At 36.5% G+C, this 12,332-nt stretch overlaps 1 protein-coding gene across 1 annotated transcript in view; it reads left to right on the top strand.

Moving 5' to 3' along the window:
• ROCK2 (Rho associated coiled-coil containing protein kinase 2) overlaps positions 1-12,332 on the top strand; it is a 133,839-nt gene that overhangs the window by 105,994 nt on the left and 15,513 nt on the right. The window contains exons 20-27 of the mRNA XM_045776013.2: positions 8-192; positions 6,486-6,555; positions 7,492-7,595; positions 7,757-7,943; positions 10,433-10,526; positions 10,625-10,719; positions 11,712-11,891; positions 12,075-12,243. Coding sequence (XP_045631969.2) covers positions 8-192; positions 6,486-6,555; positions 7,492-7,595; positions 7,757-7,943; positions 10,433-10,526; positions 10,625-10,719; positions 11,712-11,891; positions 12,075-12,243 — 1,084 coding nt within the window. The remainder of the gene's footprint in view (positions 1-7; positions 193-6,485; positions 6,556-7,491; positions 7,596-7,756; positions 7,944-10,432; positions 10,527-10,624; positions 10,720-11,711; positions 11,892-12,074; positions 12,244-12,332) is intronic.

Genomic DNA, 12,332 nt, shown 5'->3' on the forward strand with positions numbered 1-12,332 from the left:
TTTTTAGGTTAGAAATTTGACATTAAAAATAGAGCAGGAAACTCAGAAGCGCTGCCTTACACAAAATGACTTGAAGATGCAAACACAGCAAGTTAACACACTAAAAATGTCAGAAAAGCAGTTAAAACAAGAGAATAATCATCTCATGGAAATGAAAATGAGCTTGGAAAAGCAGAATGCTGAACTTCGAAAGTAAGTAAATTGTTTGAGACAAAGTTTTATTAATATGTACAACTATCCACATGTAAATTATCTTAATTTTGATTTACCTGGGGATTTTCTTTTGATCATGTCATAGTCTCGACCACATTTGCTCTTTTTTTCTGTATAAGTAATGTGTTGAGTGCCGCTTTTGTCCTTCAAGATTATATTTGCTTCGCCAATGATTTTTTTACTACTTCTACCTTATTATGATAGAATGATAGACTGTTGCTGTTGGCATAGAAGAAACTGGGATTTTCACTTCATGCTCTTAAGATTCCTTCTCAGGACTGTTCTTCACGCTTATTGTCCATGTGCTTTTTGTTTGTTCTGTCTGTTTTTGGGACTTGGACATGTTTGATTATTAAGCAAACATTGTATAAATTTTTAAATCATTTTTTATGATACACTTTAGTATTCTATTTAATTTGCTTAGAAAATAGAAAACATAGCATTGAAATCCTTTAAGGTGTACAGTAAATATACCATTAAAGTTTGTCCCATTCGTTCATTAGTAGTATAATTACTTCTTCCGAATCATGATCAAAGGTCATATTGGATCCCAGTTATTTGGAAAGAACATAGGTTTTGGATACAGATTGAGGTATGAATTCCAGTCCTATTACTTAACTAGCTGACCAACATCAGGCAAAATATTTAACCTCTCTGAGCCTTTTTTTAAAAAAGATTTATTTATTTTAGAGAGAGAGTGAGAGAGTGTGAGCAGGGTGGGGGCAAAGGGAGAGAATCTTCAAGCAGACTCCCCACTACGTGTAGAGGCCAATGTGGGACTCAGTCCCAGGACCCTGAGATCATAACCTGAGCTAAAATCGAGATTCACACTTAACCGACTGAGCCATCCAGGGGTCCTCTTTGAGCCTTTTATCATAAAACCTACAAAAAGGGGCAATAAGAGCTTCCTTGTTAGGCATTCTGTAAGAATAACAGTGATATATTTACAGCATCTAGCACACAATAAGCGGTAGGGGCCATTACTACTACAACTATTACTGTTAATACTGCTGTACTACAGGGATGCCTCGGTGGCTCAGTCGGTTAAGCATCTGCCTGCAGCTTAGGTCATGATCCCAGGGTCCTGGGATCGAGTGCTGCATCGGGCACCCTGCTCAGCGGGGAGCCTGCTTCTCCCTCTGCCTGCCACTCTCCCTGCTTGTGCACGCGCGCACTCTCTCTCTCTCTCTGACAAGTAAATAAAATCTAAAAAAAAAAACCAAACAAAAAAAACCACTACTATACTACTACGACTGTTCCTCTCTTCTTATCATCATTGCTAATTGCTTGCTTTTTACAGACCTGAGACAGGTCAGTAAGATTGACACTACTTAGGAAAGGATGGTCAAGCATTCATATATTGACACTATCTAGGAAAAGATGGTTAAAAGAATCTGTTCTTATTGCTTATCTGCCTGGGTAAGCCTAGACTCTTAAACTTGATGAGATTTCAACTTTTGAAAATTAGAACTAGAAACTTGAACAATATTTAAGTATCTTCATCTTTGGTTTTTTTCCTCCCCTATATAAGCTTTAGTCTCTCTCATTTTAGACCTAGCCTTTTCCATTTAGTAGAAAACTTGGTCTTTCAAGGACAAGCTCTAGAGATAGGTCTTATAGCTTTATTTATTTGGAGAGACTCTGATTTGACTTTTCTGGACCCCAGTTTCAGAAAGTACCCTAAATTACTGGGATGGAATTCTTTGGCCCAGTTTTGGTTAAGAGTGCAAGCCTTCAAACAACTTGACTAAAAAGATACTCTCCATAGTATCTCTAGTATCCATTGTATCTGTTCTAACCATAGTGGTTATATGAATGTAAGAGCTGATTGAACATCTAGATTGTGTTTCCTCTCTTGTGCTAATTACATTTTGTTTATACAAAATTTATAGAACTTAGTATACACGACCCTTGTTTTCTTTGTAAGTATACATGGGTCTGTTGTTTCTTAATCCCTCAGTTCCTAAACTTTTTCCCCCAAAGAACTCACATTTTTAGTCTTAACCACCTAGCACATTATAAGTTCACTGAATGGCAATCATCTCTTTTTATGTTTTGTTCTCTCCAACCCCTGATTAATGTCTTACACATAATGTATTCTCAAATGTTGCATGAATGAATGCTTACCTGTAATGTGTAAGGCACTCATAGTCACTGTGGGAGATTCAAAGATGAATCAGGTACATTTCCTACCTTTAAGAATCTTAGTAGCATTTTATCAGAAGTTACTCCTTAGGTGGGACGCCTGGGTGGCGCAGCGGTTAAGCGTCTGCCTTCGGCTCAGGGCGTGATCCCGGCGTTCTGGGATCGAGCCCCACGTCAGGCTCCTCCGCTATGAGCCTGCTTCTTCCTCTCCCACTCCCCCTGCTTGTGTTCCCTCTCTCGCTGGCTGTCTCTATCTCTGTCGAATAAATAAATAAAATCTTAAAAAAAAAAAAAAGTTACTCCTTAGGGAGAAGTAAGATGGGTACACAATTGGAATACCAGGATAAAATGATATATACATGCAATGGGAATTTACATACGAAGTGCTATGTAGGCTTGCATTTGAAAATGGTCAACATATATATTTTTTCTTCCTTCCAAGATTCCAGTAAAACTTTAGTAAAGGAGTTTTTTAAATGCATATATCCATATCAAGAATTATGATGTATTGGAAGACAAGAAGTTTCTTTAGTAAATGAGGTAGTGTCAAGTGGAAACCTCACTAATGATGTATAGGGCAAAGGAAGCAACAGCCAGATATATGAAGTGGGATATTAGTGAAGAAGAAGATGTTTCTTATTCAGATCAAGTACCTTGAAGGGCTGGAGTAAGATGTGATGCTATAAATGGAAGAATCTGCTCATCAGACTCTTCCTATCAACCCTTTTGCAGAAATGTCTGTAGCCAGACACTACCACTACTTGGGTTCCTACAAAGCAGTCCTGCTAAAGAAATTGGGCATACCCTTTGCAGATAATTAGAACTGCTAGTAAGGGGTTCTCATTTTGCCTTTTAGGGGTTCCCTGGCTTATGTGACTTTTTAAGCCTCTCATCCTAAACTGAAGTTTGCCTGTTAGAAAACCCCTTCCACGTGCGTAGAGATTAAAATTTCTGTCACCTCCTTTGTACGTGAATAACCAAGTATCCCTAGGCATTTGAGGATAGCGTGCAGTCTGTGATAGAAAGTCTGTGATAAAGAAAAAGGAAGCATATCCCCAGATGAAAAATATATCAAGGAAAGAAGAGAAATTAACAAAAGAAGCACAAACCAAAAAAAGCCAATTGGTAATAATTAGTATTGATCAAAACTTCTGGGAGATACTACTTCCATTAAACAAGAACCTGGCATAATGCAAAAAGGGCAGCCAGAATAGGAAAAGCTGTTAAAGGTTAATAACGACTCATATACATTTATTAAGGTGGTTTAAAGAAAGATTCAAAGAAATTTCATCAAACATAGAACAAGAGAGAATGACATGGAAGATACGACAAGAAGTAGGTAAGACACAGAGACTGTCTCAGGAGTTCTCTAGACAAAGAAGTCTAGAGAAACCGAGTGGAGGAAGATATTAAAGAAATAATAGGGGCATCTGGGTGGCTCAGTCTGGTAAGTGTCTGCCTTTACCTCGAGTCATGATTTCGGGGTCCTGAGACTGACCCCCAGCTTGGGCTTCCTGCTCAGTGAGGGGTCTGCATCTCCTTCTCACTTTGCCTCTCCCCCTGCTCATGCTCACTTTCTCTCTCTCTCTCTCTGTCTGTCTCTCAAATAAGTCAATAAAATCTTTAAAAAGCGAAAGAAATAATAGAACACAGTTTCCCATAGCTGAAAGAGGAGTCTTTAGATTGAAAGGACTCAGCAGAAAATAAATGAGAAAAGACCCACATTTAGACATGTTCTCAATGAAATTTCAAAAACAAGAGAAAGGATGGGCGTGTTGCAGTTCTCATCACAAACTGGGTGGAGTGGGGGGGGTGTGGTTTGTGGTTGATGCAGTAGGAAGTGAAGCGTGGTATGTGGCTGAGGCCAGTGATACAACTATATCATAGGGGTTGGGGAGAGGTTAGGGATGGTGAGAGCTCACTTCCTACTTTGGGAGCAGAGAATTGGTAAATCATATTTTAAATTTGTGTTCAGAAATAAGCTGAGATGTGAAGGTAACTGTCAAAAGTACAAAACACAGAAATGAAACAAAGTAAATTCCTCTAGGGGAGTAGGATTAGGGTGTCAAGAAGTGTGGATAAGGAGACTGCTACCTTTCATTGTAATATTTTCGGTGCTATTCTGTACTATTTAATTGTAACCATGTGCGTATTATGTGGTTATTTTTTTGAAAAATAGTTTTCTTAAATATCTGATAAATGTTAGGTTTTTAAAGTTACATATAAATGAATGATAACAGCTTGTCAAAGATCATGATATTAAAAGTATACTGAGGTTTGGTGCAAGTGGACTTAGCTGGTAATGATAAGATCATTTTAAAAATTGACCTTTTTTATATTATTATTGACATCTTTCACATTTTTGACTCAGAAAAATAATCATCATTTTTAATAGTACACACCTTAATAATAAAATACAGATAAAACACAGACAAGTGATATTGAGTGATAACTTCCTTTATATCGAGGTTTAAGAACCAATAAATAAACAAAATGATCAAATTATGTTAAATGAGAATAAGAATAAAAGCCTTAAGTAATACACAGGTTGAAAATAGTATGATTAAATCACTTGATCCGAGTCTTTCTTGCTATATATTTTTAAATATGCAAGTGGTATTCAAATGTTTTCTCCCTATAAAATACTCAGAATTATATTTAAAAAGAAAGAGAAAACAGTATATGCTCCCCTTTATTTTTTTTATTTTTAAAAAGGATTTATTTGTCTATTTATTTATTTAAATATTTATTTGAGAGAGAGGGTGAAAGAACACAACCAGGGGGAGTGGTAGAAGGAGAGGGAAGCAGGCTCCCCGCCTAGCAGGAAGCCCAACACAGGGCTCTGTCCCAGGAGGGATCATGACCTGAACTGAAGGCAGATGCTTAACTGACTGAGCCACCCAGGTGCCCCTTATTTATTTATTTTAGAGAGAGAGAGAGAAAGAGAGCAGGCATTGGGTGGGGAGGGGCAGAGGGAGAGAGAGAGGGAGAGAGAATCTCAAGAATCTCCCAGCTGACATGGAGCCTGACACTGGGCTCAATCCCACTACCCTGAGATCATGACCTGAGCAGAAATCAAGAGTTGCATACCTAACCGACTGAGTCACCTACGCCCCCCCATGTTCCCCTTTATGAATGCAAACATAACTCATCTTTCTAGAGAGAACATACTGTAACAGTTTGTTAGTTATCCTTCCATACCTTCTTCTTTGTTTCTCCTATATACGCCTGTATAAGTGTGTACAGGGTTGAGGTTTTTATAGATTTTGGGTTTTTTTTTGTTTTTTAAGTGTATCATATATGTTGTGTTGTTCTCCAGCTTGCTTTTCCACCCCTTAGCTTTGAGTTGGAATAATTGTAATTTTTATGTTTTTTTTTAATAACCATAGAGTTTTAACTTACTTCAACCCAACCTCTTAAATGCATTGTTAGGCATGCTTTTTATTTTACTTATTTTTTATTTAACTTTCTTTATTGAAGATTAATACACATACAGAAAAAAATACACAAATGATATGTAGAGCTCAGTGAATTTTTACAAAACGTATGGATCCGTGCAATTAATGTCGACATTTAAGCATAAAAATGAGCACTCCCCCTCCCTGTCATTTTTTCACTCATCTTAAGATAAACAATTTTCAGATACTCTCTTAATTCTCCTACTTGGTTGGCAGAATGGCTGATCACAGTGAATATTTGAGAATATGTAATTTAGTATTACTGCTTTAATCAGTTTGGTCTCAGGACCCCTTTATACTCTTAAAAATTATCAAGGGGCCGCCAAACTTTTATTTATGTGAGTTATATCTAATGATATTTTTTGTGTTAGAAATTAAAACAAAATTTTAAAACACAAAAGCATACAAACACATTTCATTCATTAGCTATTGGAATGATGAATCATTGTATGTTATATAACTTCAAGAAAAGTCCATTCGCACTCGTGAGAGAATGAGAATTAAAACAAAACAACAATGCGTTGATGATTAGTATTATGAAAATAATTTGACCTCTTGGGTTTTTTTAAGGGTCCGGGGATGCCCAGTGGTTCCCTAGGCCACATTTCAAGAGTTGCTGGTTTATTATGTGTGTAGCTTATTTGAACCTTTGCTTTAATGTCCCCACAGAGAACGTCAAGATGCAGATGGGCAAATGAAAGAACTTCAGGATCAGCTTGAAGCGGAGCAGTATTTCTCAGTAAGTTCCAGATACGTTAATTTGAAAATTATTGTATTTGTAGAATTTAAAAAATTTTTTTGCTGCAGAACTAGGAGAATGATTCTTGTCTTTAGAATAGATTCTTATAGGATACACCAGACCGGGATTTGGATAAGATGTTTTGTACCACACAATTCATATCAAAAGAACAATTGGGCAAATAAATGACTGTTGATAGCTTAACAGAAATCTATTATCATTGCTAGAAAAATAGTTCTAAGCACATACCCTGTGAACTTGATTTTAAAAAGATTGCTTTTGAGGTAGAATTTTCATGGTGAAAGAAATAAAATTGTCATTTTAATGTTTGTACTTTTTTAGATAAGTTTTAAAATATGAAGTAGTAATGTCACCCATGTTTAAGACAACAAAATTTTCTTATCTAAATTAGTAATATTTTTCTTTGCCTCTTTATTTATTCTGCCAGTCTGTCGTTTAATGAGAAATCTCAGTCTGATATCCAGTTGAAAATCTAGTTTGAAGGGGTGCCTGAGTGGCTCAGTCAGTTAAGTGTCTGCTTTCGGCTTGGGTTGTGATCTCGGGGTTCTGGGATCAAGCCCCGCATGGAACTCCCTACTCATTGGGGAGCCTGCTTCTCCCTCTCCCTCTGCCTCTCCCCCTGCCTGTGTGCTTTTTCTCTGTTTGTCAAATAAATAAATAAAATCTTAAAGAAAAAGAAAATTTAACTTCTAAATTATTAGTGGAACTTTTATTAGTTAATTGGTTGATTTACCAGTAAAAGTCATTCAGTATTAATCTACTCAAGGGCCCAACGTTACTCAGTGTTCAGGACCATATTTGTATGTGTCCAGCTTGACATTTTGTCGGATAGACGTTGAATGTAGAAGAAATAAAATCGATGATGATGATGATGGTGGTGGCAATGACATGTTTCTGTTCTGTTTTGCTATTTAGACCCTCTATAAAACACAAGTGAGGGAACTTAAAGAAGAATGTGAAGAAAAGGCCAAACTTTGTAAAGAATTACAACAGAAGAAACAGGACTTACAGGAGGAAAGGTAAAGATAAGATCCTTGTCTCTTTTGTTCATAGTCATGTACTCTTCTAGAACAGTGCCTACTATACTCCAAGTAAGAATTTGTTGATGAAGTGCATTAGACAAAAACGTTGACTTCCTAGTGAAAATTGTACATTAAAATAATGTATCATTAAAATGTAGGGACTCCCTGGCTGCTCAACTGGAGATCACCTTGACCAAAGCAGATTCTGAGCAGCTGGCTCGTTCAATTGCTGAAGAGCAATATTCTGATTTGGAAAAAGAGAAAATCATGAAGGAGCTTGAGATCAAAGAGATGATGGCTAGACACAAACAGGAACTCACTGAAAAAGATGCTACAATTGCATCTGTAAGTAAAATTTTTCTCTTTTTTGATTTTAATTAAATTACTGTATCATCAGTCTTCCTTAAAAGCACTAGGGAAGTACCACAGATGGAAATGAAAAATCTCATATGCTGGCTATAGGATTTTGGATCCAGTGAACATTCGCTTCTCAGTGTTTGGCAGAGGCTCAAAAAAGACCTACTTCCAGTGGCTCTACCTGTTCGTAAATTCAGAGTGAAAGAACTGAAGTGAAAGGGAAATATCAGATGGAGAAGCAGTATAAGACTTTTTTTTTTCTTGTTAAACAAAGTTTAGTTGAAAAGAATCTTGAAACTACCATGAAGGTACTCCTATGCAGGTTGAAAAAAATTATAAGGAAAATTTCAGAGAAGTAACGTATCAAGTAGTTGAATTTGTCATTAAATTGCTACCGTGGTTAAAAAGTATGGTATTAGAGCAAGGATATTTAATCCTGTTCAGTGGAAATGAGTAGGGAGGCCAGAGCCAGGTTCATGCATGTACAGGAACGTGGTATATGATAGTAGTGGTAATAGACACATTGGTGGGTAAGGATTCAGATGTAATAAATGGTTTGGGATGACTCTGTTTTTATAGGGAAAGGAATAGAGTTAGATCCTTACCTTTTACAACATAACAAAAATAAATTCTAGCTATCTTAAAGGCCTAAATGTGAAAAAGAAAAAATTTAAACAATTAGAATGAAATCCAAAACTTACTATGGCAAAAGATGACAAACAAATTAGAGGGAGAAGATATTTGTAATGTGTTCATTAAACAAGGGACTAGTATCAGGAACACATGTGGCACTCCTTCGAGCTCACTAAGAAAAAGTTAAAAACAATCTAGAAGAAAAATTGGCCAAAAGAGAAAACCCTAAAAACATAAGCAGATGCTTAACCTAACTACTCTTCAGAAAAGGCTAGATAAAATAACTTTGAAATACCATTTCATACTCATTATAATGGCAAAATTCAGTGTCTGACTAATTTCAAGTGTTTGAAAGACATGAGGGAAATGACATTCTCATTTACAAGTATGGAGAGTGTAAACGTAGATGGCATAGTATATAGTAAGTGGTACGGCAGTTTTAAATATTTTTTTTTTATTTTAAGTATTAATATTCAAAATATGGAAGTTTAAATATTCACATAATCCAAAGAAAGTCTATGTTAAGATAAATACGCTGGAGAAATTTAGGCCAGTTTTCATAGCAGCAGTAATGTTTTTAATAGCAAAAATTCAAGTGTCTTTTTTTTTTTTTTTTTTTGAAGATCTTATTTATTTATTTGACAGAAAGAGCAGGGGGAGTGGCGGAGGGAAAGGGAGAAGCAGGCTCCTCACTGAGCAGGGAGCACAGTGCGAGGCTCGATTCCAGGACCCTGGGATCATGGCCTGAGCCAAAGGCACATGCTTAACCATCTGAACCGCCCAGGTGCCCCAAATCAAAGTTTATTGAAGATAGTATAAGTTATAGTACAAAGCTCCCAAAGAGGGAGGGGATCCAAGAGGGTTGCCCATAAGGATATGTGGAAATTTATTATTACTATTTTTTTTTTAAGATTTTACTTATTTATGTGAGAGAGAGAGAAGGAGAGAGCAAGATAGCATAAGCAGGGGGAGCGGCAGAGGAAGAGGGAGAAGCAGGCTCCCTGCCGAGCAAGGAGCCAGACATGGGGCTCAATCCCAGGACCCTGAGATCATGACTTGAGCTGAAGGCAGATGCTTAACTGACTGTGCCACTAAGGCGCCCCCAAAATTCAAATGTCTTATCAGTAGACGAATGGATAAGTGAAATGAGGTAGAAGATGGAATTACTGTATCAGTTAAAATAAATTAATTAAGATCTTTATATGTCAACAGTTTAATTCTTAATATAATGTCCAGTGAAAGCAATTATAGAAAGATACAGTGGGATGCTGTTTATGGACAATTTAATATCACATAAAACCACACTATTTACTGTTTTATGTTTTTGTAACAAAAGTATATAGTCATGGGTGGGAAGGATCAACACATAATTCACAGTACAATTTCTTTTGGGTGGGAAGGAAGAGTAGGAGTAGGATTTGGAAAGAATAATAAATAAGGATGTCAGCTTCTTTAGTAAAATTTTGTTTTGTTTTAAAATGATCTGAAAGAAATATTACCATTTTAAAATTTTTATTCTGCATGATGAAATGCAGAAATTTGTTATAATGTTTGTTTGTTTTAGTTTATTAAATATTTTTCTCATTAAAAATACTGCTAAGGATTTTTGAGAGAAGGGGCCGGTTTTGGCTTCCTGGGGTGCACACGAAGTCGGTGATGGTTAGCAAAATTCTCATCAAGGGTGAAGTTCCATAAGGTTCCACAAAGCCACAACGTGTAGAGATAGATGTACTTAGAAAAATAAGAGTTTTAGCAGCATAGTCTATTTTTATTTTGCATGATTGCTTTATAACTTAGATTTTGTAAATTGGCATATGATTTTTTTTTCTACTTTCATTTTTTAGCTTGAAGAAACGAACAGGACACTAACTAGTGATGTTGCCAATCTTGCAAATGAGAAAGAAGAATTAAATAACAAATTGAAAGATGCCCAAGAACGTATGTATTAATAAAGAATAAAGTTTATTTTAAATATGCCTATTGCTTTGTCATTGCTGTGGTTATTAATACAATCTTGACATTTCCCTGTGTTTCAGAGCTGTCACGGCTGAAAGATGAGGAGATCAGCGCAGCCGCTATTAAAGCACAGTTTGAGAAGCAGCTGCTCACAGAGAGAACACTCAAAACTCAGGTAGGTGTGATAAACTATAAAGAAGATTTTGAAATTTTTGTAGTCTCCCTCTGCAGATTGACTGGAGGGATCATTGAGTGTATCAGTATTTGTGAACCCTCACAATTCCCTGATTTTTGTCCGGTTGCGAGCAGGTAGATTTGGCTAACATTGTCCAGTTCAGTGTTTACTTCAAGTTTCCTTAATTTTTCCATATGAAATCACATTCTCTCCTGATTTTTTATTGTCATCTGGTAAATTTTTTTTGCTTTTAAGAAATTATAGAGAGTGAACATTTGCTGACAGTCTGAGAAAGGGTTAGTCTGAAAAGGCACCTTTGGCTATTAACCATCCTTCTGCCAATTCTGTGATTTTGTATACAGCATGAATCTTTGTGGGTCCCAGATCCTCAGTGCTCTGGTTGGACATACTGTATTTTACTAATGGGATGCCGGTGCAAAATTTCCTTTCTCTGGGATAAAAGTGGATCTGCCTAGTAAAAGTCTCTCTTGAAACTAAAAACTCAAAGTGGTAGAAAGTGACATCAGGTCCAACCTGTAAACATTTTAAATTGCATTTCTCAGAAAACAAGAGAGTGAAAAACTAATACAGGTTGGAGAAGGATAATGAATAATGAAGAAATGTTTTGTTTAATATAGACTGTATTTCTCTCTTGCCCTGTGTGTAAAGGGAAGGAGATTATTATTATTATTTTTTTTAAGATTTTATTTATTTATTCTATGGAGATAGAGACAGCCAGCGAGAGAGGGAACACAAGCAGGGGGAGTGGGAGAGGAAGAAGCAGGCTCATAGCGGAGGAGCCTGATGTGGGGCTCGATCCCAGAACGCTGGGATCACGCCCGGAGCCGAAGGCAGGCGCTTAACCGCTGTGCCACCCAGGCGCCCCGGGAAGGAGATTATTAGTGGTCATATAACTCGTTATTGGTAAATTACCAAGAACCATCAATATGATTTATTTCATTTAATTACATACTTATTTTTATGTTTTTAAGGCTGTGAATAAGTTGGCTGAGATCATGAATCGAAAAGAACCTGTCAAGCGTGGTAGTGACACCGATATGCGGAGAAAAGAGAAAGAGAATAGAAAGCTACATATGGAGCTTAAATCTGAACGTGAAAAACTGACCCAGCAGATGATCAAGTATCAGAAAGAACTGAATGAAATGCAGGCTGTAAGAATACTTTTTGAACTCTAGATTGAAGACTTTTTTTTAAGAAGTGAAAGTATTTTTATGTCTATATATATATCTTATTGATTATAGAACATTCCTATTACTTCATAATTGTTATTGAATTAAGCAAAATTATGAGGTATATAGCATCCAGTTAATTTCATGTAATTTAATCTCTTGTAGCAAATAGCTGAAGAGAGCCAGATTCGAATTGAACTGCAGATGACACTGGACAGTAAAGATAGTGACATTGAGCAGCTGCGGTCACAGCTCCAGGCGTTGCATATTGGTCTGGATAGTTCCAGTATAGGCAGTGGACCAGGGGATGCTGAGCCCGATGATGGATTTCCAGGTACAGATTTATTTTCAGCTCTTACGTTGTTTTTATTGAAAGCCTTTTTCTTAAATATAAAGCAGTTGATTGTGTTAAGCCCTGAGATT

Source organism: Ursus americanus, chromosome 7 (assembly GCF_024610735.1).
Source record: "Ursus americanus isolate L20-20 chromosome 7, mUrsAme1.1.p, whole genome shotgun sequence".
Lineage (NCBI taxonomy): Eukaryota > Metazoa > Chordata > Mammalia > Carnivora > Ursidae > Ursus > Ursus americanus.